This window comes from Bombus vosnesenskii, unplaced genomic scaffold (assembly GCF_011952255.1).
Source record: "Bombus vosnesenskii isolate JDL3184/JDL3185 unplaced genomic scaffold, Bvos_JDL3184-5_v1.1 scf7180000013304, whole genome shotgun sequence".
In the NCBI taxonomy this organism is placed as follows: domain Eukaryota; kingdom Metazoa; phylum Arthropoda; class Insecta; order Hymenoptera; family Apidae; genus Bombus; species Bombus vosnesenskii.
Genome location: NW_022882953.1, coordinates 3,917,938 through 3,945,770, shown reverse-complemented (window position 1 = coordinate 3,945,770; position 27,833 = coordinate 3,917,938). Strand labels below are relative to the sequence as shown.

The 27,833-nt window shown below is 34.9% G+C and overlaps 3 protein-coding genes across 4 annotated transcripts; 1 reads left to right on the top strand and 2 right to left on the bottom strand.

Annotated features, from left to right (window-relative positions):
* Positions 1–139: 139 nt before the first annotated feature.
* On the top strand, positions 140–25,935 carry LOC117234383 (ankyrin repeat domain-containing protein 12). Of its 2 annotated transcripts, XM_033495528.1 has the most exons (8): positions 140–625; positions 2,230–2,427; positions 13,322–13,579; positions 21,507–21,640; positions 22,892–23,398; positions 23,653–24,714; positions 24,797–25,252; positions 25,491–25,935. In XM_033495528.1, the coding sequence occupies exons 1-8, from the start codon at positions 502–504 to the stop codon at positions 25,668–25,670; spliced, it is 2,919 nt and encodes a 972-aa protein (XP_033351419.1). In that variant the 5' UTR covers positions 140–501; the 3' UTR covers positions 25,671–25,935. The 2 variants fall into 2 exon arrangements, with proteins under 2 accessions (XP_033351419.1, XP_033351420.1); XM_033495529.1 differs by lacking the exons at positions 140–625; positions 2,230–2,427 and adding an exon at positions 12,454–12,858 and having other exon boundaries at positions 25,491–25,934.
* LOC117234388 lies at positions 10,034–12,318 on the bottom strand. The gene is made up of 2 exons (XM_033495539.1): positions 11,892–12,318; positions 10,034–10,726 (listed from the first exon to the last, which is right to left on the bottom strand). Exons 1-2 carry the CDS (start codon positions 12,022–12,024, stop codon positions 10,080–10,082), a joined length of 780 nt encoding a protein of 259 aa, XP_033351430.1. The 5' UTR covers positions 12,025–12,318; the 3' UTR covers positions 10,034–10,079.
* A 155-nt stretch (positions 25,936–26,090) lies between the features above and the next one.
* On the bottom strand, positions 26,091–27,396 carry LOC117234389 (transmembrane protein 70 homolog, mitochondrial). Its single transcript, XM_033495540.1, has 4 exons — positions 27,148–27,396; positions 26,585–26,944; positions 26,170–26,509; positions 26,091–26,125 (listed from the first exon to the last, which is right to left on the bottom strand). Exons 1-3 carry the CDS (start codon positions 27,253–27,255, stop codon positions 26,261–26,263), a joined length of 717 nt encoding a protein of 238 aa, XP_033351431.1. The 5' UTR covers positions 27,256–27,396; the 3' UTR covers positions 26,091–26,125; positions 26,170–26,260.
* Between the last annotated feature and the right edge of the window lie 437 nt (positions 27,397–27,833).

Sequence of the window (27,833 nt, the reverse complement as noted above, 5' to 3'; positions counted from 1 at the left end):
TCAAAAATATAAATTTAGCTAAAGATCCGCAGTTTACTAAATATGTTGATTTGAATATTGGCGCGATACACGCTACCGACAGAGATACCAACTGTAAATACAACACAAACGTTGCGTCATATTGCGCACTGTGTTCCGAGTAGTGTGTCGCGAATCTCGTTTTCGAAAGAAGCACGCACACACATGCCGCGTCGTGAAATCAAACCATCGGCCCGGGAAACAACAGTGCATAAATCACGAGCGACAATTCACAGTGTTCGTCGAATGAAAACAGTTTTGGCGCGTGTGGTTGCGTACGTGTCGCGTGACTGTCGATTCACGTATCTGTGCGCGCTCGGTAGGTCAAAATGGCGTGAACCGACTGTGCGATTTTAGGTTATCTCTGCTCGTGACAAACCACCGCAAGTCTAGAAAACAAAGACGCCTGTCCGTTCCTCAGTGGTATCCTTTCTTTCGAGAGCTCACCGAAATCCTCCACGTGCGTTTTCGTGTTCAAGTTACATGAGTTATGAAGACGGAATGCCCGCAGGCGGTAACAGTCGTTTCCGCGGTTACCCAGCGCGGATGTCCGAGCGACAACAGCTCGCGCTTCTTCTTCAAATGACCTCCCAGGAAATAGCATCAGGTGAGAAGAAGGAACACATTATCAAACACAAGCACCTGCACAATTTAATACTCTGATGAAATACATAACACATTGTCGATGGTCAAACAATAACGCTCCATGTGATCCACCATGCATATACACCTTTTACGCTGAACATCTTTCATGCGTTCGGACGAGTTATTTTTTATTTCTTTTTATGTTTACACAGGTGTACTTAGTTGACAATAAAATTCACCACAACGTAACTTTACGTTACTTTGTACATAGGTTAGTCGAAGAATGTACTTGACAGCTGGATTACTTGTTTGATCGCGAGTTTACGTGTTTATTTCTTTATTGGTACACTGATAAGTAACACTCGCGCGAACTACGCAGTTTTGTACCTCCCGATAGGCACATAGTTTTCTGCTGTGTATTGCTCATTTTATCGAAACAAACTGCAATGCGAAATCTGGGCTAGTTACTTCGCGCGAACGAGTTTTGCCCGCCTGTACTTTCCATTCAGGCCTGCCAACCACGTAATTTTATGTTAGTCGAGTTCCCGCGGTTCTGCTGCGGCAAATAGCGCCTTCCAATTTTAACAAAGGAAAGAGAGAGGGTTATGTTAATGTAAATAATTGACGTGCGCTCGAGTTCCCGCCATAAGAGAAATGACGTGACAGCAACACCGATTGCCGGTAACTTGTTGCAACTACAATGTGCACTAGGAGGCGTTAATATGTATATTCATATAGGTAATGTAGCTACGCGACTGTAATATGTAAAACCGTAATTAAGAGTGAATTCAAATGACCGAAGATTAAACGCTAGATTTAAGATTAAGTATTAGAAACAATGTAATTCATTTAAACTTTTAATTCTAAGCACACTATTTTTGTATATTTGTTAAATGATTGTACATTTAACAGTAATTGTTACGGCCTATAGACTTACGAGAGGCTAAAACTCGTTTTTAATAAAAAACAGAAAGAAAGTGTATATATAACGTAGCTGATCAATTCCATTACTTTGTACGTATTTGGCATTTTCCAGTTTACATATCCGAATTTTATAACATTTAATATTTATTTATTAATAGTATTTATTAATATTTAATAATATTTATTTTTCTTTATATATTGAAGGGACACTTAATAATATATTCAATATTTTTTTCAAGTAAATAGACGAACACCCAAGGTAACGTTATAATAATTAAATTGCAATGTATGTTTTTTTCTATTGGTTATTATACATGGTGGTTGGTAACTGGTGGTACAAGCGGAAAGGGGGTGATTCTACGTGAAAAAAGAAGTCGAAAATATAGAATAAAAATTTTTCGTTCGAGGCTCTATTTTCAAGAAAATTGACTTTGAATTTTCGCTCTGTACGCGTGCACTTTATCATGTCCCGTTATAACGGATCTCACTGTAGATCGTTGTCTCGATGGAAAAATTAAAAAAAAAAAATTTTTATTCTATATTTTCGACTTCTTTTTTCGCGTAGAATCACTCCCTTTCCGCTTGTACCACGAGTTACCAACCATCCTGTATAGTTTACAAGCAAGAGTTTCGTGTGTTTCGCGTTACATGATTTAGCAAATGATGATTCATAAAAGATCTAACTCATCTATTTGTTTTCAGGCGGAAATCGAACAGAGAACACAACTGCATCAAATACTACTTCAAGGTCATCATCATTGCAACAGCGAGGATCAAAGGGCCGCTGGACGAGCAAAAATGGGGAATCGGCAGTTCAGGCGTCTATCAATCGTAAAGAAGATTTTCGAGTGCGGCAGATGCTCGTGAATGGTTATGATATCAATGCTAAGGAAGGAAATGGTAAGTAAACTACAGTTCTTTTGTTTTTCACCCCACTTTTATTTTATTTTATTCTATTTTATTTATAGACATATAATCCCATATCATCCCATTTTCGTTCATAGCAATTTCAAACATAAACCCTATAGTAATCGTTATAACTTATAACCGTATTTCTTGATGCTTGTATTATTATTTCTAACGTCAATGAATAGCAATTAGCTTTTTCTTTGATATATCCCGTAATACGATGTACTTATTATTGTTATGTACTTACTATTTAAAAGAGACGCAGTAAGTAAAAATCAATCGTTAATTGGTATATCTATATTTTTTAATATATATATATTATACGAAAAATAGTAAATTGTATATTTTTAGAATCCGTATTTAGAACCCCTAATTAGCTTTTTTATATATATCAGAAAGGAAAGAACGATTCTGAATTGACGCCATATGGTTCTGAATGAGAATCCAAGCTTCTTATTTCCCCTTATATGTCTAAAATAGTTGTTTTAGCTCTTAAACATGTAAACCTTAACATTAACACTTTACCGATTCTATAACTATATCTCTCACTTTATCTCTTCCATACACAGTACATAATTATAGCGTGATAGAAGCCAGAAAGTTTTCTTTTAAACGAAAGACAACATTGTCGGGGTCGGTCACCTCCGTTCGTTCTTGTGTATAGTAGAGAGTAGAGTAGAGATTCTCGTCAATAAATGAAAGCGACGGTGCACGACCTTCCTAAACGCAGGAAGTCAGCGGGTCCGGGTTCATTCATATACAATCCACCTTCGTTGCTCGGCTACCCTTTCTCTGTCCCGTTTCGTCCCATTACCCTTTAAGGTCGAAGAAACAGATGGAACAAGCTACTTACAAGGCATAACTAACAAGTTTTTTCAGCTTCTTCTTTCCATTTTTCATTTTTTTAATTAATTGTTTTGAATCATAATGCATATATAAAATATCTTCCCATCGTTGTACTTATTTTAATATTCATGATTGATCATATATTAATATGAAATTTTGTTTTACCATATAAACATAGTTTCATGCGATTATAAAAATTTAACACGAGGGTGAAGCGCAAACTTTAATTAAGAAATCGTGAAGGCTTTAAAACGTATTAATTTTTGCTATTTATAGCAGTTAAATATAATGCATTTCAATACCGAAATAAGGCAAGTAGATAAAAATATATTCTGGTTATTAAATGTTTTATATACTAGATGTGTTCACGTCACAAAACAGTAATCACCAATCAGCATCATATTTTAGTTGATCAGGTGTACAAATTAACTAAAAAAAAAAAAAAAAATGGGGAAAGAAATATTTAAAAAAACTGCATTGATACGAGCAACCATTGATACGATGCCCCTTCAAATAATACGCAAGACGAACAGCACGCAGCTGGTGCTAGATTCACACAACGGTTCGCAGGCACTGTGGAAACTTTTGCGAGCAACGAACTCATCAACGAGCAGCGAATACCGTTTAGAAAGCAATACATATATTAAAGGGCTTATTTGCGAAAGATCTGCTTATATCCTGCTCACGAGCTTCAAGATCATTACAACGTTGCCTCCATTTAACGAACAGTCTGCGAGCAGCTCGCGAATTGAGTCGTTCACAGGCCAAAGTGGTTAACCTCACTGTAAACAATTTTTGAAATTTTAGTGTCAAAGTACTTGTGATTATGTTATGCTTATCTTTTATAATTTTATCGATTTTCTTTACTTCTTGTTTTGTGGAATTAAGCGATTTGGTAAATAAACGCCTGACCTGTTTGTGTACAGTCCTAGCAAGTGTGGATTCGGCATTAGGAATAACTCCGTTGGTCACTTTCCCTTTTAGCGTATCTTGCGTGGTTGCATAAGTGGGCTCCAATCTCCGACAAAATTGAAACTATTCCATAACGCGAAGGTCGAATTTGAATGATGCCGTAGGCCGTAGAATATCATAATGTTATAGTGGAAGTGGAGAGCGAATGGTGAGTCAAGTCGTAAGCTCACATGTACTTACGTGTACCTAATACCTAATACCTACCGTGCGAAGACAATGTCTCCTCGGCGTAAGATACCTATATATATGTAATAGGGTATTCACCAACACTGTAGTCACAGGTGCACGACATCCTTGTTGTTCAGGGGTTGCGGAGGGATGAAACATCCAGCGTTGGGCTTGGGAGGGGCGGCAGACAACTCTCGTACAGATCAATACTCGAGACAGGGCCGCACTGTTCCACATAATTTTTCATCTCCGATTGCTATAGGTCTGGGATTTTCGGCGTTTATATTTTAGACAATATTTAAGGGTGGAATTGTATTAGACGCTAAATCATATTTTCGGAATGTATAATATTGGAAGAAAGTATTCGATAACTGACTTTATTAGTATTTTTTGTATTGATGACGAATATTGTAGTTTTGTGTTAGAAAATGATACAAGCTATCCGATAGTTGATTTGATTATAGTCCCTGAAAATTGATTAGTTTTAGTACCAGAACCTATATATTAAAAATATCTGAATGTTTAAGGTAGGACAAATATTGCGTATATAGTTCTCAATTTTATAATAATAATGCTACATATAGCTTTTTGTTTTAATATCAAATTTACCACATTCTCTCTCATTCTCTCTCTTTTTGCCCTCTCTTTTTCTTTTGGTAATATTAGGAAGATTATTTGACATAAGAACCGCAATATATGGCATGACTTTGAAGTCGATGATAAGACTTGAAGAATATTTCCTTTAAATGTTAAAATTATTTAAAACAATTTTTAGTAGCACAACTACTGAAGAATGTCTCCCTGGAAGATGTTCTCCCTCAGATTGTTCTTAATTAATTAAAATAAGCAATTTCTCTTTACAATATTTAATATAAATTTTTTAAGTGAATATTGGTAAATATTAACTGAACATTTAAAATAATGTTTATAATGGGACGATTTTTAATTACAAGATAATGTACAAGAAATTCATTCTTTTTCAGACGAGAAAAGTTATATAGCTATATATAGGGAATCATCTAGTTGTTAATGCTTGAAACGACAATAATAAATGACTTCGTTTACCCAGTAGTAGAATAATCATTTAACAGATATAATAAACGAAATCATAAAATAGAATTCATTTTCTTTTGAAATATCATAAAATCGTATTACATTTATTTCTTTTTTTTTTTTGGCTCTTATTGTAAATTTTCTCCTTAAATCTCAACAATATATGCAAAAAATGATGAAAATCATAAGAAGATTCAATATCTTCATGAATATTATAATCTATTTTCTGAAGTTGTACCATCTTGTGAAACAATTCACTTTCCTTAAGTGTTTTCACAATGGTGGTCATTTTTAATGAAAGTTCGGCCCTGGCTTACCTGCGAGACGATGCCGACGACAAATCCAATGTTTCCACAGAGAATTTCGAACTCGGCTTTAAAGCTGAAGATTCGGTGTACCGCTGTGCCGTGCCATGCATTCTTGAGGAAGTAATCTTTAATACCAGTGGGCGTTGGACTCACGTATACAAAGATTATATATAGTCACTACCAATATCTACTCAATATAGTCATTCATTTATTTCGAACCAAACTCGTATATAATTTTCTGTAACTCTATACACGTGCATACATCGGAAACATCCTTTGTTGGTATGTTCTACCTTCATTCCTCGCAAACTCGTATATAATTTTCTGTAACTTCTTCATACATATATACAAACATCCTATCTAACGCTAAAAAGTTCAAATGACATTTTCGCTTACACAATAACCTATTGAAAAGGTCAACGTACTAAACGCAAAAGATATTCATACAAACGTCAATGATACGTCAAAATAATGCACTAGTTAAAAATATTATAACATGTGTATATCCAGGAAGATGTATGTATGTACAAATGTACATGTACGTATATATATAGAGCTACGAGAACTGATTTTTATCCGGATCTTTCGATTTTGTATAGCAGCATTCGGTCTTCCGTATATCTCTATTATATGTATGCTTTTATGTATATATCAGGTACGAAATGTCGTGGAATTTGTTACTCTTTCTTCTTCTTCTCCTCTTCCGTTGTTTTCTTTTCTTTCCTTTCTTTTTTTTTCTTTTTTTTTGAGATATTTATGTCGCCGTGTAAAATTGACTAAAGTTTTGAAGTAGAATCTCCAGTCAGTAATGTAATTAAAGTGAATGCAGTTTTCATCAGACTGGTCAGAGAAGGAGAAGGCGGTATCGGGCGCCGCCCGTGTCTTAAAGCCGATATACCACTCAAGAAATGACGGGCTTGTTTATCGCGACGTCGCGTCGCGTCGCGTCGCGTCTGTTCCGAACTTATTTTCACTGGTGGTAACCATATGTGTTCTCTCACGAAAACAAAATGACGCCATCTGTGCCTACGTGACACCTTTTCTAAGACATCCGCGAATTATGTATGTCGAGATAATATGTACATGAAATCTTTTCGTCACGCTACATTTCGAATAGCGAAATATCAGATGTCTGATTATTCTCGTCTGCTGCAAACAATTTTAGAATGGGAACATTCGTTTGATATGAATAAATATCGTCCCGTTATAAGGAATGTATTTAACAAGTTGTTGAAAATGAACACTGCAAAATGAAACCCGAACTATTTCCCTGTTTTTCACACATTAGCCTCGTTCTGTAGTTCACTTCTCTTCTTTTTTCGGAATTAACGTGCTCGCTGAACGGATGGAACCATTTAAAGTGACCGCAAAAGATTACATTTCTTGGAAATTAATCGAAATAACAGAAATATTTTATTCCAAATACATACTTCGAAAATCATTTCGAATATATTGAATTTCTTTTTATGACAATTATTTATTATATTATATTTATATAATGTAATATTACATATATTATACACGCATATATATACTATATACAACATTAAGTTCAAGCAATAGATTTTATTTACAACATTTATAACTTAACTCTCACTCATCCTCTCATTCTTCAAAGTAATATTATATATAATATCATATGTTATTATATTATATTTTAATTATTACTACAAATTACCTAATATATGATAGAAAAATGTATGTTTCATTGCATTCTAAATTCGACATAATAGTGCTCCCCTCCCCCTTCTTAATGCCTAGAATTCTTAATCCCAAAGTCACACAATGTCCCACCATATATGTGTGTATGTATGTACCCCAAAAAGGATCTGAATACTTGAAAGAGAGAAAGAATTTTGTACCCTGATCCATAATAGTTATTAGGAAAATAATTTGAGTATCTGGTATGCCTTGACCGATTCAGTTTAACCTGCAGTAATTCCTAATTTCGAAGCAGATGTTTCTAATGAATCATTCTATAGAATTTAATACCTTATTGCCAGGTATCTCAAGCGCGTTTAATGTCAGGTAAACGAGTAGTACTATACTTTCATTGCTTTAATGTCATTCTATATAAAAATTTCTAATCAACGAACATAGACAACGCGGTATAACTATTGCACGATCCTTGCATAATCGAAATTATCACGTTCGTGTTTATCGCAAGATCACATCGGCTGAAAATTTCAAGTGCGAAACCTTGAAAAACGTTTTCCTCGCGATATTAATCGTCCAAGGATTTCTTCTATTACCTCGCACGCCATCGACTGTTCAGTTATTCGCGTTTTCTGTTTCTCACGAGCGGTGGGGATAAAGCATTTTATCGTTCGTTGAATGTCAGACCGTTGATAAACAGGAAATGTGTTTTACCAATGAAACACATGGTGTGAAAGGAACGAGAATAAAAGTCTAGAATCTTGAAACACGACGAGTTCCATCTTTGCTCGTAAATGGCCAGCTTTATTCTAACGGCGGAGATATCGATCGGGAAGAAAACCAACGAATGTCGCAACTCCTCGACAAGGATCGTACACTAGTCAAGTTAACATGACAGTTCACAGGACGTTCAGATTCGAATCTTTTTGTGAATACACTGAGAGAACATCAATTACTTGAAAGCATCGCATTTTTTCCCTTTGTCTAAATGGAACACACAGATTCCTGGAGACGCTTCTATTGGTTATTATTCTTCTAGAATTTAATAATAAGATTACATTCTTTCCTTTAATTCCTTTTTAGCTCTTTACTTATTTATTTTCCCTTTATCTATTCTTTTCATAAATTTTTTTTATAACAATATGTACTACATATACTACAATATGTAAAAAGTGTAAAAAATATAATTTATTAGAAAAATTTGTGTTTGTAATACTTAATTGAACGTTTAGTTAAAATTTTAGTAATCTTTCATTTTATATTATTACATAATTGCTACTATATTAGAACCGTACCCACGGTTTTGTGTTAATATTTTTAAATAATTGAGGACAGGGAGAAAGAGAGAGAATTAGAGTAGCAGACAAGAATATAAATATAATAAACGAAAATTGGTAAAGAATATAATATGCAATAATTTAACTTGCAATTAATTGCAATATATCCCTCTACATGGGCGATCTATTTAGAAAAACATTTACATACTCCTAAAAAATAGTATATCCTCTGAAATATTGATAAATTTGACTTTTCACAAAATCATTCAATTAACGTTTACCGGGCTATTTACCAGACTACGTACATATATACTTGATACTAACCACAACGTGAAAGGAAGAGATAAAAGAGGTGGAACTCGATATTATAAAAATGTTATTGTCTTAGACTTTCCTGCCATTTTTGTCATATCTGGCAAACAGGCAAGTGGTTCGTGATACTCGAGATAATTAATCAGAAAAAAATGCTAGAAAAAAAATAAAGCGGTCACGACAATCATACTAGTCTATCGCCTTTAAAGTAAACGTTGCTTTTCATGTGTGCAAATACCCTAAGAGCATGTCTCGTCCCTCTCGTATTCACTAGTAAGCCACACGTCGACCAAACATGCCAGTCTTCTCTCTGAGTCTGCCCTCATCAGCCCTCATGGCAGTTTGGCATTCTACCGAATCACGTTTTCACTTTTTCAACCAGTCTGTACTTACTTTGTTTCCTATTTCCTGCTTCCTTTCCCATATCTCATTTGTTCATCTCTCCAACGCTTTACAGACGTAACGATCGTAAATATCGCTGATTTCATCCAACGATTTTAAAAGGTTTGTTTTTGTCGATGGCGACCCTTCTCCTGTTTTTAGAAGACGCACACGGCCATCTTGATTTATTGCACTGGTCACTAAGGCCGGTTTCACACAGAAGTATGCGTATCGCGAGCTGCGTACCGTATGTATGTCGCCATGTGTTTCAATGTTTTATCTGTCACCTTCGTACGAAAAGTACCTATCATTGCCAAAATAAACAAAACGAATATGTCTATTCAGTATCTATCATATGTATACCTCTGTGTGAACCCAGTCTGAAAGCTTCGTAACACTTATGTTCTGTCTTATTAAAATAAATAATTCGCAAAGTATTCAAACAGTTAATGGATGATAAAGAAAAGACCTTCCTACACATCAGAATGTCTATGCACGATTTAAATGTTCTTTTAGGGAAAATAGAAAATTCCACGAAAAAAACAATACAACTTTCAAGGAAGGTATAAGTCCAAGAGAAAAGCAAGCAGTATGTTTGAGGTAAATCTTTTTATTAATGAAAAGCATATAAAAATTAAATTATTTATCTATATATGTGCATCGAATTTATTTAAGTGTTGGTTGGTTGCTGTGGATTGATCGTTTGTAGTGACTCTAGTGTACATGGTGACGGTGTGGGTGTTGAAACGGCTGATGAATTTAGTGACTCTGATGAAAAATGTTGGCGATTTGTATTGGAAAGTTCTTGTATTTGTAATTCGGATATCACAGAGGAAACGCGAGCTTTAGCTATTATTTGATTGTATGGTGATAGTTTTTTAACAGTTAACGCTATACTTTTAAAAAATAAATCTATGTCGTCCATAGTTTGTTGTTCTTCATTTACGGTCCTATTAGTATTACTTGAAGCATAATCCATTAATACTGCTGTTGCTGATTCTCTTTTCATCTTTTTTCTGAATGTTTCTATTGGTATGTCGCTAACTTTAGAAGATGATGATCTTTCTATTAAATTGCTATTGTCTTCTGTCGTATTGACGTCATCCAGTTCATCATTAGATTCGTCACTGACGTGTACTTGTACTGAGGTAATAGTTTCTCTTTCCTTCATATATGGAATTAAAAATGACATTTCATCTTCGTATCTCCATTTTCTAATTTTATTTGCGGCTTGTCCGCTTTTTGTATCTTTCCTTTTCCTTAGTGATCTGCGAAAACTATCTCGCAAACTGTTCCATTGTTTTTTGCAATGTTTAGCTAGAATAGTTGAAGAAAATTAACAACTATCGTAGGTGTCATAGTAATTAGAGCTAAAATATATGCTGTTTTCCAGATTTCTAGCGACCAGTGATTCATAATTTTCGATTACCGATTAGGCCATACTGCTGTTTCATTTATCATATATAATTGAGGTTTACAAGGCAATAATTAAATACCCTTTGTCCAGAGTATATCGCTATACTCAGTCAGGTTAAGTGGCTTACAATAACTGATGAATTTCGGAAAACGGAATTTTCTTAATTATATTCATGCTTTAAGCGAAAAGCATATGATTATTGTTACATCACCTAACAGCGGGTTCATTTTAATTGCAAAGAAGCATTTTCTATTATCTTATTAGCTTTAGTAGATGCCAATTATAAATGTATAGGAGTTGATATCGGATCGTACGGAAAGAATAGCGATGGCGGAATATTTTGTAATTCAAAATTAGAAAAATATATAAGAAACTTAATGTACCGAAGCGCCTCGTAATATTCGAAATCGTAACTCGATAATCCCGCTAAGTAGCATTATAATTATCGGCATCCACAAGCGAGAAGAGTGTCAGAAAAATATTTTCTGAATTTTAATGCAAAAATTCAAACTATACCAGGAAAAAATTCAATTAAGTCCAGAACATGCAGATAAAACTATTACTCAACGATCTATATTCTACACAATTATATTACATCTCACAATTTTCAACTATCAGCTGCGGAACCTTTAGGAAGAATTTCGTCTTAGCAAAATTTTCCATTGCAAGGTGTTAGTAATATTTCTATAGCGTCTTATATTAGAGATACATTTAAGGACTTCTTTAACAATGAATTTGGAAATATTAAGTAGTTGCATACAAAAAACAAATTATAAAGTTATGTACAGACAGTATGAGGTTGACCCGTGAGGCTGCCTCAACCGATAGCTGCCTCATGTAATAACGTAGAATACGCGAGGCAAGCAAGCGAGGCAGAGTACGCTGCAGTTACACTTTCGATAAAGTCGTCTCAATCTTCCATACGCATCTAAACGAATCATTGACTCTTCCCGAGGCAGTCTCGCGAGTCAGCCTCGCACTCCCTATACATAGCTTAAGATGTAAGAACACGTGGATAATATTCATTCCACTAGGGAAAATAAAATCTGATTATACGTTACCTACCTGGTTCATTTAGCATTTTTCCAATTTCTTTCCAGGCAGCATCCTTTTTATCATTATCACTATAACTTTTATCTTCCTGATTGTATAAAAAACTATAGTACCTGACTAATTCTATTAATTTTTCGTTGTGCATTATAAAATATAGATAGATTACACGTTCGTCCACTAGCAAGATTCTGCCTGAAATAAATGCATGTCAAGGTGAATTTATGTTATCCGTTCAGACACGGAACGGTTACGGCACGGTTCCGTTCATGACTGGTGTGCTAAGCGCTGAAGCGCAGAAGCGGCACGTGAGGAAATGCTGCCACCGACACTTGTGCAGATACAGGATATAGCTATAGGATGTGTCCGCCTTCGTATACAGATATCATAGCGAATACAGCCACATGCTTTTATGCAGTGGTGACTGTGACCACCGTCTTGTAGAGCGCACGACTGACTGTGTCGTTGGCGGGATCAGCCCGCGTCCGATTGGCGAAAAAGAACGTTCTTGGCTCACCGTTGGTGGGGGGTCGCGGGGAAAGGCGGAGCCAATCGTCGACATAGCGACGCAACATGGCCTCTAGTTCGCGAGGGGCCGTGTTCGCGTGCACGTCGAGCACGTACACGTACGGACTTTCCCCCGGCGGACCGACAGATGTCGCCCTGACCGCCTTTGAATCGTCAAGATCGGCGTGACAATCGGTCTTGCAAGAAAAAAGGAGATCGAGAAAGAACCTGTTTATTGTAAAAAAAAAAAAAAAGAAAAGAACGTGATCAAATATCAGTACGGTCAAAAGCATTTGTGGGAATGAGTTGAAACAGAAGATTTAGCATTGCCTATAATATCAAGCTTTAGAAGACACTGAGAATGATGATAGCTCATCCGTTACATTTCGAAGCATCGAAACTTTTGTTGGATCTTTCGAAACCTTTCCTCTCGAAAAAGGAGTCATTTCTTGCCAATTAATTGTCGTTTAATCAGGTGTGTTGTGCGTTGTTATAAGAACTGTACTGTGGTAGAGCAATCGGAATTTTGTTTAGACATGTACACACGAGATTGTGAAGATACTAATTAAATATCTTAGGGAAGTGTTGAGAGTGTGTGTATATATCGAGACTGAAAATTTGTGCTAATTTGTCAAGTGTCCTAATTGTCCATATCGTGTTGACAAACTACGTAGACCTTAAATGTAATGAAAATATTATTCTAATAGAACGAAGGGAGAAGGAGAAAGAAATGTTACTTCCCTTAGAATGTTGATCAAATAATCCAAATATTAGAAATTATTGTGTACATTCTACCAAACGTTTACCTTGAACCACAGTTACATTATTCCTATATTCTGTATTATATTTTATCGACGTCTAGACATTTGAAATGTTTGAAGCAATTTTTGGAAGAGCACGCCCATAAGCTTTTATTTCTGTTTTATTTGTGACTATAGATATTACAGGTGTGAGTTCACCTGATGAAAATACAGCAATTGCCCCTGATAGCCCATGCTCTCCGGCTGAAACAAGCGCATCTGCGCCGTCAAAGGAACAAGAACAAGAGCAACAGCAACTGCAGATTTACGATCACCATTCTCAATTTCAACAACAGCAGCAACGTACAACCGGAAGTGCGCCAGCCGCTGCACCGCACGTTGCTGAGGACAGTGGAGCCCCCTGTGAGATGCGGAGGACACCACCGCAAAATAAAGGTGAGTTTATATGCAATCTTCTTATGCACTGATATTATTTGCACAATAATTTACTAAGATTATAGTGTACTAAAGTACTTAGATAGACAGATGTTTACGTATTTATGAAAAATCTAGATACAAAATGCACAGAATGCATATAATATATAAAATTATGTGAACTTATTAAAGTTTAATATTATTCTCTGTTTAAACTACATTCCTTTAGTTGTATTCATAAAAATAATATTGTATAAATATCTATAGATTGCTAATAATATTAGTGAATTGATAAATGATAAGTTGTCGGACAACAATTAGCTGGCTTGTAATTAGTACAATCACTTGTAGAATTTTACTCTATATTACTAAGTTTCTTTACACAAGACAATAATTCAAATTATAATTATGATACTTTGTAAATAATATCAGTTTAATTATGCAAAAAGGCCCTGATATTATTTTTTTACTACTTTTTAAAATTGAAGTTTAATTCTTACATGGAATTCAATCTTTTCATGCATTCTAAGTTCTCTCATAAGTACTTTTATATTGAATATATCGAAAAAAATGAATATTTTTTAAATATATAAAGTAGATGTGCAAATAATTTTAAATTCAATTAGTATACATATGTAAGTATACATTAGTAATACATATGTAATCACATCCACAGTAATGTATGTTTGACGACATAATGTTTTAGTTGATAATATTATTATTTGGAATGCTTTAAAATGATAATTTTAAATAAATTCACAAAAGTCATTTTCATTATCTAACAATGTAATTAATACAATTAATAAAATGTTTTTATATTCTTTATCTTTATTCTTTATACTAAAAAATAAAACCATTAATTAAAAAGATATGTTAAAGTTAAGAAAAGATTTCATGTGTTCATACTTACTAATATTTATTTATTGATAACTACTAATGCATTTTGCTGTATCGTTTTACCGATATAATAAAAACCGACTTTACCGACATAGCTCTTAACAAGTTTCTTTTTGATAAATGTAATAAAGACGTAAGAAAAAAGAAAACATAGTTAAAAACCACACGTTACAACAATCTTATATTATATGTATATTGAAGTTGATAATTACATATAGAATAGATACATTTAAAAAGATGATGCAAAAATAATCTTTATTTTGTTTATATATGTTTTCTTTTTTCATAAAACAACCTTCAGAAAATTTTCATATAAGAATATTATTTAAATTCCTAATAAATATTTTCAACTGCGAAACTGAATTCATAGCCGGAAAAATAAAGAAAGTAGACAAATCATTTTGCATTCTGTATTATTATACAAATTATTCAAAAACTGAAGATAGAACTACAAAACAGAAAAATTTTCCATTTATCTCTGTTACCATAACATCAGAGTATCATGAAAAATTGTCCTATCGGATGCAATATGTACTCGGTGCATTGTGAAACATATACAAGATCGTGGCAATTAGCAAGATTATTCTTTTCACCACACATAAGCGCATGATAAATATTTAATACGATCGTAACCTATCTATACACGCGTGCGCGTACAATGTGTATCGCTCGTATAGCTTATGGACACGCGTGAGCGTGCAATCACTACCGATCGGTAATAATAGCGGGCGATGCAGAAACAGCACTTAATTAGACGTGACATTCCCCAGTAGTGACGCGTCGGTATCGTGCGCGCGATGCAGTGCCGCGCCTGGTAGAAGTTGGTCGAGACGGAGACGCGGCGACACAGTCGCGAGCCGGTTCCTCTCTCTCTTAGCTCTCTCATCGTCAGTGTCTTCGCTCTAGCGCGTTGTGTGGGAGCCGTACGAGTGGCAGTAGTGTACACACGCTGCTTCGACGGTTACTGAACTTCTCGTCGGCCTGTATACTTTTTGTATTCTACGCTCGATCGTCACATTGTCCTTTTTTGCCCATTATATTATTCCGCGATTATCAATCGAGAATCATTGTATCGTCAGGAGCCGTATTAGTTGGTGGTCCGTCGCGGGAGCAGGTATGCGCTCGTGGTTACGTTTGTACACGTTCGAAACACTCTGGCTGCCATCGTTTGATCCGAAAGTACCGTTACCAGCAAGTACCGTCGACCACGTGGCTTAGCGCGTGTTTCTACTCTCTTAACGTGCGTCGTTCCATCGAGTCGACGTCCCGTTTACCGACGACATTCGATATCAACCTAGAAAGAAGCGTCAGTCGCGAACCAGGAGTGCTGAACCTTGGAATACATCTCTTCGCTGCTGTTCTCTTTGCTGTCGAACGAGAGAGGGACAAAGGCAGACTTGTACGAGGTGAGAGAAGGGGGAGAAAAAGAGGGAGAAGGTGAGAGAGCGAGAGAAAGAGAGAGAGCGCGCGAGCGAGCGAGCGAGCGAGCATGCTGACTGGCAAGTACATTGGACACGTTTGCGCTCGCGGGCTGCGTCCATCGACACCACTAGGGTGATCGTACCTCCGAAAGGGGTCTGTGTTGCAGTTATTGCAACAGCGCACCATTTTCTAACAAGCTACCTTGGGTTATTTACGTCTCGTTTGTCTTTTAATTCTGTAATCGGAAACCGAATTTTTGTATTGAATGATTTTGGTACAAGTATACATTTTAAGGTGCAGAAGTCTAAATGATTTATATTCACAATTAATAATTCAATATCGTGGTCATCTATGTTGAAACCGTGGCTAACGTAAAAATCGTGTCAATATCGCATACCTTTTTGTCTCTTTATCTTTTTCTTCTAAAGTCAGGAGTTGAATTATTATTTTGAACAATTCCGGATAAGATACAGGTGTCTAAATCAGTGATTTTCAATCTTTTCGAAAATTATGTTTGGTACAAGTAAGGGCATTTACACCGAATAGATTTTGTTGCACTGGTTGTTGTTATCACTTATTTATTTGACAGTGTAAGTGACTAAATGCATAATAATAAATGTAATTAACTTATCACATGGTTTTAAGTATTTCCGCGGCATACTGGTTGAAAATTTCTGATCTAGATGATTTATACTTGTGATTAATATTGCAGGCTTCTAAGTCGAAACCGTTAACGCAAAAATCGTGTCAATATCGCAGTCTTCGCAGTTTATTGGTCGTTAACAAAGTCAAATCGAAGACTAGGAAATGTTTAACCGCGACAATTAAACGTACGTGCATAGCGAGGAACAAAACCGGTTGCGTAGTTTGTCTCGTTCATTTCGCGGAACATGTTGGAAACATGATATAGCATGTTCGCTACGCTCGCTTTCAATGTAGCTGAAATCTTTTAAACTTCAGCTTAACGATATGCTAATCTTTCGCAATAGGAACTGACAGATAGTCCGTAGGAGGAAACAACGACATTTTACAGAGCAGTATCTCGGTTGACCTTGATTCTCGTTGTAACATTTTGTCATTGAGCTGATCGATAATTGGATTTAGATCAGTACTTCACTAGTCGATCGGCCATTACGAATTGTTCATCTGCAAATCTTGTTTTAATCGCGGTATAATAATGTTTTCAAGAACGATAATATGTACATACATTTTTGCGTATATATATTTGTTTTTTTAAAGCAGAAAGATAGAAACAATGTTATATACTTATGCAAGACGTTTACGTTTAATTGAATTAATTGAAGTATTATATATGTATTTTGTGTATTATATATGTATATGTAGGTATATATGTATATATATATGTATATGTGAAGTATTATATATAATTTTAATGCAATGATTTGTGTGGTATGTCAAAAGATAATTGTCATCGATTGTACAATTATCTTTGTTGCTACAAGTTAATGAACTTCTCCTGCAAACAATATCCGATAAAACGCGTTTCGTTATCGGTCAAAAAGGGTATGATATCTTCATTCGTCGGATAAAAACTAACTCTCGATTTGTGTTTTGCAAGGTCAGGAACGAAAACGAACAGAATAAACGACTTCTAGTATATTCCTTCAACGATATATAAAACAATTCCGCGTGTATTTTATAAATCTTATCTTTTCAGCTATCTCATCGATTTTCAATATTTGATCTGTCGAACGTTAATATTATAGTTAACTTCTCTTGCGCGTGATTACGTTTTATGGAAATTTACATGTTATTCTGAGCGCGTGATATTTACATAATACATGTATTTAGCGAATCGTGAAATATAATCATCTCGATTAGTACGACGTGATTGATAAATCGTCTCGCTCGATAGCTTTTTTAACGTATTAATGATTCACTCCCTTGAAGACAGATTTCTTCTATCGCGCAGGAAGTGGGAGGGCGGAGCGTATATGTGTACATATGTACATACACACTATGAAATAATATACGTTGCATTCCGAGAAGCACGTACGTCGGATACACTGTGATATTTGCTTATCGTCGTTTCTCGGTAAGAAAGTTCCATAAATATGTAATGCCTTTGAGAGAGATATAGGGAGGTCATAAAATCGGTCAGGTGTTAAAGTTTACATGTTTCGAGAATGAAAACAGTAATTCGCAACATACGGTGGAGATAAAAAGTCCGAGATTTCATTTAGAATCGTATTGCATTAATTCAGAATTACTTCTCCTTTTGTAATGTATCTAGAAAGATTGTATATATATAGCACGCAATCTGGAAAACAGATTCTGAAATTGCACAATTTGCTATTTTTCATACGATGCGTAGATTTTATTAGGTCGAATAATAAGTTCGTTAAAGCGCGCGTTAAGTGTTATTAGTTTCATATAAAAGTTATTCATTTAGTTTAATTGTTATAATTAGTTTACTTATCCTATTTATTTATAAATATGTGTATCTATCGTCAAAAATTCAGATTTATGAGTCTTTATAATCTTTAAACAATTTTTTATAATATTCTGTTTGGGATTTGGAATGGCTGTCCGTTTATGACTCGGACAACACATATACCTGTTTTGGGAAAGTTCGAATTGACTACTTCCCCAAGTTGTAAACCTTACGACGCGGACCTCATTAATCCGGCTCGAAGGACTAATATGTTGCGAATTCTCAACTAACAGGTAATCAGTCAGATTGTAATAGATCGGTTAATATCGCGAACCTTGAACGACATTAACGCTCAAGGTGTAGATAAATTAAATATATCAAGTAGTAGTATGGTTTGGTTATTTATTTGCACTTTTTAGTATACAAGAAGAGATTAACGTTCTCATGAAGACTGTTGTAAGATGTTGTGGATACTGCCACCAGAAACTTCGTTTCGTCCTTATGTACTGATTTTTCGTCCCCGGGTTTTCCATGATTTAATTGTGTACTCTCGTGGGAGCATATCCTCTGCTATTGCCACGTGTTTACCTTTTACGTGACCCATCGGGCACTTAGGGTGTGTTTTAACCTCTTAATGAGGTCCGCATTGTAAGGTTTACAGCTTTGGGAAGTAGGTAATTCGGACTTTCCCAAAAAAAGTAGATTTGTTGTCCGAGTAATAAACGGACGACCACTTCAAATCCCGAACATATTCTTCAAAACGCCTATCCTAACGAAAGGAGAACTCAGTATAAGGAAATTTTATATATCAATACGCAGATGATTTTTGCAGTCTAAAATTGAAGGTCTTCTATAAGATGGGTAGGGTTTTGGGTGCGGTTATTATCAATCGATGTCGCTGACTAATGGTTTAATATACAATCCCGCTATATTTATGCAACAACCTAACATTGTGCTACGTGCGTAGCCGCGACACTAGCGATAAACATATTTGTTTCAATTTCGATCGATTAAAAGGAGCATCGACTAATGTGAAGCGTCACTATGTGCCTACTGTGATTCCAGGGTATTGTTTGTAGATTCCAGTGGCGGAACATCACGCGATAATTCATGTGAAACATAATAAGGCTTTTTTTTAATTACTCGGGCTAAAGATTGTTACAACTTTCAATTTTCAAGGCATCTTTACTGGGCATGCGTTATGAAAGTAACGTATAGAATTCTCTCTATACGTAACAATAAGCAAAATAATCTTTATTTGTATACTTATGTATAGAACTCTTCCAACGCGTAATAATAAACAAAGTAATTTCCATTTTAAATTCATATTTTTTATTTCACCGTAAGTGGTCGCAAGACCTTCGTCTTCCGATCTACTAAACGGTTTAAAAACGAATCAGAATACTCTTTTCGGCCGATGCGATCAAGTCGAACGGAATTTTCTAAAGTAATTAAAAAGCATCAAGGCATCTGTATACGGTGAAATCATTTCCGTGAATCGTCAGCGTTGTAAGAGGCGGCGAACAACTACGAATTCATTGACTAGCGAAGTTGGTGTATTTTGGGATACACTATTCGCAAGCGCCAAGTTTCATTGGCACAATTCCCTCTTCCGAAAGAGCGAGAGAGGGAGAGAGAGAGAGAGAGAGAGAGAGGAAGAAACATGGTGCAGATGGGAGGGGGAACTACGATCAATGACCAAACGAAAGAGATCTTAATAAAAGTACGATGCTATTTAGAGATTATCTTAGAGTGGAATCGATATTAAACGTGCAACGTTTTCATGCAATTCGGCATAGGTATTGATCCTGAATTCTGCAATTATAGAGTGACGTTCGCGTTAACTCGTAGATTTAATTATATATTGATCGAGAGCAGTGCTTGCGTCAGCATCGCTTTCAACATTGCACGGTATCCTAGAATCTCTCGAAACAAGCGTTCCATGAAATCACCGGGACAAGCCTCGTATTATTGCTACGCCACGGAATCCGTTTTCCCGCTCGGCTCGCGAATCTCTCGGGCCAATTCCGCCCGTTAAAATACGATTATGTTGGCGAACGTAATTGTATCTCGCGATGGATCCTTTCGTACACCTAATGAACGTACGCTTGTCACGTACACTATAATTTTAGTATTCCATTTGCGTTTGCCACTTAATCGAGGTATTCTGGCCTTTGACTCTCTAACTGAGATAGTCCGATCGCTAAACTTTACCGACTTCTAACGATCTAACCTTCACCATCAAATCGTGCAAAAGTCCGAAAATTATCCTACTCGATGATAAATTGTTCTTGCTCTGTAAAATGCTTTTGTAAATATTGATATGCGTAATACACGTTCATGTACATACAAGAGTGAGATTTCTGAACAACTAATTTATGGGAACAAAATAATTAACACGTTGACTGTCACGATGACAGCCATTGATCAATTTTATCAGCTACGTTACTATTTTTTTAGAATGATAAATAAGATAAAGATAAGGTACATTTCGTGAACTGCAAAATGTTCAACAACACGAACGACCTGAGTAACATTATTAAAAAAAAGATGCGCAAATATGATGTAATATTTCGCAAAAATTAAATGTTACGGTATTTTAAATTATTTCGACTTCCAGGGCAAAATATATAAAATATATAAGGCGATGTACAATTAATCAATTAACTAAAATAAATAATGAATATATAAATAACTGATTACTACAACACGACAGAAATTTCGAAAATAAAATACTCGAAAGATTAATCTCGATTCCATCGGTCGATAAATTTCGCTTATTGTACTGATCGCGTACCGCAACCAAGCGAATAAAAGGTTTAATATGGCATGCCTTCCTGTAACGCGATCGTTCGGTTAAAGGCCACTAATGAATCGATCGCGGATCGGGATGCCCCTCACTCTCCTCGAGGAACTCGTTCTCCCGGGGGTCCCTGTGATTAACGGCCGTACCCTCAATGATAGCAAGCAGCGGCTCATTCCTCTCTGGATCTCTTACCATCTTTGTCCTTCTTTCTTTCGAATGGTTTCCTCCTCTCCTTTTCACTTACCTTCTATTTCGTCCTCTTCTTTCTATCAATTTCTTTTTCTCTCTTTTCTCGGTTCCTTCAACTTCAACCATCCTCCATCTCTCCCTCTCCCTCGATGCCAGAGGAATACTGGTTTCGTGGAAACTCATTCCCCTGCTATTTCGTCGTTGTTCTTGCAATTAACCGGCATTTTCTTTTTCCACAGTCGATAGATCGGGAACCGGGCAGTCTGGAAGCTCGCCGAGGGTGACGCTTCGGCTCAACCAGGTGCGAGGAGCGAGGGATGAAAAGAAAGGAGGGGGTGCTACTAACTCCCGTCAAGGCGGCATAAACGCACAGGTATACATATGTACATACGTGAATATGTACCGGGGTGTCCCGGTATTGATGGTAATCGGCAACAAGGTGATTGATTCTATATATATGCGGGAATGCAAATAGAAAATATAGAATAAGATATAACGCTTCGTTTAAAACGAGTTTGTAGATTTATCGAGTATAGTTGAACTTGGCTGATTGAATCGGATTAGACAGAAGTAAATAATCGATAGGAGTTATTGTATCTGTGAAAACGAGTCGAAAATGTAGAATAAAATTTGTTCATAAGACTCTTTGTTTCAGAGACACATAAATTTGAAAATTTATCAGACGTGCGTACCGGGCCAGTTCTTAACTGAATATGTTTGAGCTTTATTTTATTGAAAATGAGACCTTAAATCGAGAAATTGTATCCCAAATTTTTTACACATTTTCACATGTAGAACAATCTTCTGCCGATTGTTTACTTCTAGCTAATCGGTAACTAGCCAGATTCACATATGCTAAACGAATTTTCAATGTCGATTTTCCGCGAAAATAAAACGTCAAATGAAAAATATTTATCTTATATTTCCGATATATTTTTTCATATAGAATCACCCTCTCGTCGGTTGTATCATTAATACTGGGACACCCTGTATATGTTGGTGTGTGTGCGTGTGCGTGTGCGTGTGTGTGTGTGTGTGTGTGTGTGTACTTCAGTACTTGATAGGTCTCTTCGATGAAAATCTGTGGTTTGGAACGATCGTTACGAATAACGTTAAATTTTTATGTTTACGAGAACCTGGGACATTAAGAAACAATCGTTAATTCAATTTAACTGACCAAAGAAATCACAGGAGCTTCGATGATGTATAAAATACATAGTACATAGTTAAGACTTGTTAATAGGAATTGTATATAAAAAGAAAAACACTAACCGATGTACTCAATAAATATATTAGTGATGTTTTTTACTTAATGTTCTAAGTTTTCGCTGACACTTAACGCAAATTAACTTTGCCACTCGTTTAAATACGGGTTTGTAAGAATGACGTTTAAAAGATGCGCATCGATTAGCGAACAGTACCGAGGTCATTGTTAAGAAGTATGACGATAAATATTATACTTACATTGGAAATAATGGAATATACGATAACGTGTAAAATGCTAACAAGCAAAAAAATATTTGTATTTTACAAATTGTACGTTATTTGTAGTAACGATAAAAAATGTGTATGATTTGCGCATTGCGTCAAGAAATTGTATCATTCTTTAAACATGCATTTACAGAATCAAGGTCAAATGGAAACTTCGTCGAAGACGTCGTCAAACGTCTCGTCAGGGACCGTGAATGCCGTCTCGGGCTCCAGTACCTCTGGAAACACATCATCTACCGGTGACAGTGGCGACGTGTATGAATTCAAAAGTTCGAAAGAGCCAACACCAGTTAGGGGTGCAAGCTCGTCGCCGAATCCTAATCCCGAGAAAGATAAAGATGGTAACAAGTCTGCTAACAATCAAGGGAGTCAGAGTAGTGGTAACAACGTGTCTACTGCTGGTAGTGCGACAACATCTTCTGGTGAAACAGCGACCGCATCGATTACTACCGATGATGCTCCTGCGGTTTCAGCGTCGCCTTCGTCTAAGCGCGCGTTTGAAAGCGACAATGCGGAGGAACAGGACGAAGAGATTCGTCGGAAGAAACGAAAAGATTCAGAACCTGCGAAAGAAAATTTAAAAGGCACCACCACTGGAAGACAAAGCACTGGTAGAAATTCCGCTAATACTGGAGAAAAGGTTTGTTTATTATTATTAGCTATAAAATATATAATTAAACTATTTATATAATCGGCGGAAGAAATAAATGAGAACAAACTGAAATCATTCGTAAATTGATTACTGTATGACAAAATGTGTAAAATAAAATTTATGATGCTAAGAGGTATATATGTATGCTGCACATTCGTTTCTTTTTTTTTAAGATAATTGTTTAATGATGCTGTAATTAGTAATAAATTAATATTGAACTAGTATTTTTCCTTTCTTTGTAGTGTACAAAGTCGGGAAAACAAGGATCTGGCGCAACATCGAGCAAGAACAATCAAAACACAACTTCGATTAGTACGGACAGGAAAAGTCCAAGTACTTCTTCAATGGCAAGTAGTCCAAAGCCTTCTAATCCGTCTGGTTCAACGATGAGCTCTAAAACAACAACACCAGCACCTCCAGAATCCGATGGTGAGGACGATCGGTCTAAAGGATCAGATTCCAATTCAGCTCCTAAAGTACCACCTTTGAAGATAGTTATTCCACAAAGTACTACGTCCGAGCAAGAGCAGGGCAATAGAAACGGAAAGAGCACATCTAATAGGAGTCATCAGTTGCCCTATGTAGTTGCCAGTTCTAACAGTAATGATTCAACGGATAAAGAACAGAGTCAATCCACTAGTGGAACAACGAGTCCTACAGAAAGCGGAAATAATACAAAAAATGAGGATAAGAAAGATTTCAGTGGTGCCTTACACGGAGAAGAAAGATCAACGCATCACCAAAGAGTGCTGAGAAGTTCACATAGATCCGGTAATGGGAGTAATGGATCAGCAACCTTGAAAGAAACCTCCTCTTCTTCAGGAAATGGAAGTTATTCGAACTCGTCTCCATTACCAGTAACTACTTCGACGGATCGTTCCAATAATTCATCACCACAACAGAGGCATCATTCACCAACACCTGAAACTCCTGGTTCTGAATCGAATAAAAATACCTCAACGGAAGTCTCAAATTGCGGCACGACTTCGAAAACAAACATTATGACAGAAAAATCCGAGAAAAACAACGAAATTAGTGGAAAATGTCAAAAAGATAGCGGTACCGAAAATTCTGAAAATACTTCTACTACTACCTCATCGACGACGTCAAATGTAGGCACTCCGGCACCACCGGTTGAACTTCATCCTAGAAAAAGAAAAATGAAACCTAATAAAGAAGCACAACAAGCTGCTACCGCTGCCTCTAATGAAGCATCTGAAGCAACAAATACGGGTCCAGAAGTTCATCCACATGACCAACCAATTACTAATTGTTATCAATTGTTTTTAAACATTAGAAAACAGGTTCGTATATTTGCCGTTTTTAATATATTTCAACAATTCTTTTTATAAAAAATATATCGTAAGTACATTTTCTCTCTTTTAGATTGAACGAAGGAGAAAAGGCCTTTTTCCAGTTCAACCAAAACCACCTCAAGGGTTTAAAGATTATTTAATGAATCGTTGTACATACGTGTTAGCTGGGAATGCAAATAAAGAGCCCAACGTTAATCCTCCGGTTGGATTGCAAGGCGCTATGAAGGACTTGTATATTGAACAAGAAAAAGAGAGATATCGTCTTAGAATGCAGCATGTTGTTGAAAAAGAAAAGCTAGTTTTGTCGGTAGAACAAGAAATCCTTAGAGTACATGGCAGAGCTGCTAGAGCTCTAGCCAATCAATCCCTTCCCTTCTCTGTTTGTACGATATTAAAGGATGAGGAAGTTTATAATGTTATTACTCCAGAACAAGAAGAGAAAGATAGAAACGCAAGGAGTAGATACAATGGTAGATTATTCTTGAGTTGGTTACAAGATGTAGATGATAAATGGGAGAAGATTAAGGTAAAAATTATAGCGGTTATTATAATATTTATACCTGAATTATATAGATTAGACAACTATAAATATATATATTGTCTTTAATTATTCAGGTTAAATTAATTCATGTTACGTAAAAACCGACTGATAATCTTTTTTCCATGAGTATCAGTTTAATAAGATGTAATACATTGATAAATGTTCTATTAAATATTGATTTATCTAAGTTAGGATAAAATTAAAGAAAAAATTACTATTTTAGGAAGCAATGTTACTCAGGCATCATAATGAAGCGGAATCATTACATGCTGTACAAAGAATGGATTGGGAATGGAAATTAAAGGAAGTTGGATTATGTGAATTCAAAGCAACACCACAAATAGAAGATATTCATGTTCCGATGGTGCATGTTTCAGATGACTTCGATTTACTCCCAGCTTAGTGTATAGTGATTACAATTGACTCGAGACGTTTCGCTCATTCCTTTGAAATAATCTCGAAGGATATACATAATTATAATCTGTGATCTCTTTAATAATGTATTTGCCGTTCTTGCACGGTTACCAAATTACATTGTACTGCTCTTAAAACTATTGTTACACAAGGAGGCTATATTTAAAAAACATTTGACTCTAATTAGATTATGTATTACATTATATTTATATTTTTAACTAACTTTTCAAAATTTATGTACCACATTATATAAATTATTTTTGTTTATGTTTAATACTTAATATGTTTTATTAACGCATTATATAATTAAAAGGATGAACACATAAAAATTATATCATCAGATGATTTGCAATATTTTACAAATTCAATAACTGTACAATCTCATACGTTAGTAATTTGGTACTGTATCTTTTAATATACAGTCTCTCGTAATAACGTATATATTTATTACGTTATTAATGTAAATATATACGTAATAACGTATATATTTTGTACCTAGCAACTTATATAGTGCTTTTAAATAATGTATAAAAATTCAGACTAAAAAGCCATGTAATAAATGAAACTATACTTGTCAAATTATTTCTGTTCTTCATTTTTGTTTCCCATTGTTATTCTTTTATCTTGTGGTTGATTGATCGCAGTAATACGTAATTGCTCTACTTCAAAATCTATTGGTTTGTTATAATTCATAATAATTTTATAATGTTTGGGATCTATAAAACAGTTTTCATCAAAAAGCAAAGGTTTACCACCTGCAAAACAGGTTGTAAATGATCCTGTAATTTGTGTTTTAGGTTCAATAACATCATTTGGAGTAAATGTTATCTGTAATATACAAATCATAATTTTATACAAAATAGCTTAATTAAGTAATAAATAAGTTTAAAGAGACATAAATACCTCTCTTTTTTTGCAAAGAAATGAATATAATTTGGCGGTATACTTCTTTTCGTTAGGATAATGATACATTTCAATTACATATCTTTTTGTTAAGAGATGTATTAAAAGAGGACTACATATAGTAAGTATATTCAATAGTGCAAATAATGTTCCTACACTTATTGCATTATCTTCTTCTAAAATCTTCATGTAAATAATTGGTTGAGAAATTACTGATACAACTGATGATAACAAGGATATCATTTTAATATTACGGACTTTATTTGTTAATGTTCCATTGTATATCATTTCTCTTTCACTAGTGTTTCTTTCACTGTGTTTATCAGAAACATGCCTTACTTGCAAACATGGTATAAATTTCTGTAACATAAAAAATATATATTTCTGTGTTACTTTACAAAATAAAATTTGTATTTTGAAATGTCATATAAATCATGAAATAATATACAAAAAGGTTATAAATATACATAGAGTGAGAGAATAATTAGAATAAAGCTTATAATATACATATATTCATTGATAACTTCATAAAAATAAAATACTTCTTAAAAAGAATTTCTAACCTTGACGTTTCCGCATGTATAATACATAGACGTCCGTTTAAATGTAATAATTTCTTTCATGAACAGTTTCCTTTGGTTTAAAATGCAACTCCGCAAAAGTAAAGCCATGGTTAATAATTAACTGCAGTTTATTTTGGATTATTTAAATTATTTAAATGTACAATAGGAATGTTATAAAATCGCCATGAACAGAGAAGCTTCAAATTGTTCATATATAGAGTGTTCAGTTTTTTCCGAACAACTTGCAGGAAACAAATGAAAACAAAAAAATATTATATAATACGTAAAACTATGAAACATCAACAAAGTTAGAAGCAAATGTCAACTATACGATACAAAAATAACTATAAGATAAATTAATGCAATAAATTAATAACTTGATTACTCATTTAGAGCAAAATTTTTAAAAAATCAGAACGTAATAAATTCCATATTACATTGATGTAAAGTTTATCTGTGGTAAATTAGCAAAAGAGTGGTATTGTAAGTCGAAATTATTTTTATTATTAGTTTTGTACAGAAGTCCTTATAATAGTAAGTGCAATTTAAGATCAGGCATTAGATCTTCTTCTTATAAGAAAAAATATATGTTCTATAGTTTAATTTCAACATATATTTCTAGATATTTTCAAGCAAAAGCTTTGTAAAATAAAAAAGATAATATAAAAATTATTTTCCTATAAAAA

Bases quoted from the DNA above. Each gene is read 5' to 3' on its own strand.
- LOC117234388 (XM_033495539.1), bottom strand. From the start codon at position 12,024: ATGCACAACGAAAAATTAATAGAATTAGTCAGGTACTATAGTTTTTTA. The intron at 10,727-11,891 runs GTAGGTAACGTA...CAACTATTCTAG, and splicing joins AAAAATGCTAAATGAACCAG to CTAAACATTGCAAAAAACAA.
- LOC117234389 (XM_033495540.1), bottom strand. From the start codon at position 27,255: ATGGCTTTACTTTTGCGGAGTTGCATTTTAAACCAAAGGAAACTGTTC. The intron at 26,945-27,147 runs GTTAGAAATTCT...TTTATGTTACAG, and splicing joins ATACATGCGGAAACGTCAAG to AAATTTATACCATGTTTGCA. The intron at 26,510-26,584 runs GTATTTATGTCT...TGTATATTACAG, and splicing joins TTCTTTGCAAAAAAAGAGAG to ATAACATTTACTCCAAATGA.
- LOC117234383 (XM_033495528.1), top strand. From the start codon at position 502: ATGAGTTATGAAGACGGAATGCCCGCAGGCGGTAACAGTCGTTTCCGC. The intron at 626-2,229 runs GTGAGAAGAAGG...ATTTGTTTTCAG, and splicing joins CTCCCAGGAAATAGCATCAG to GCGGAAATCGAACAGAGAAC. The intron at 24,715-24,796 runs GTTCGTATATTT...TCTCTCTTTTAG, and splicing joins TTTTAAACATTAGAAAACAG to ATTGAACGAAGGAGAAAAGG.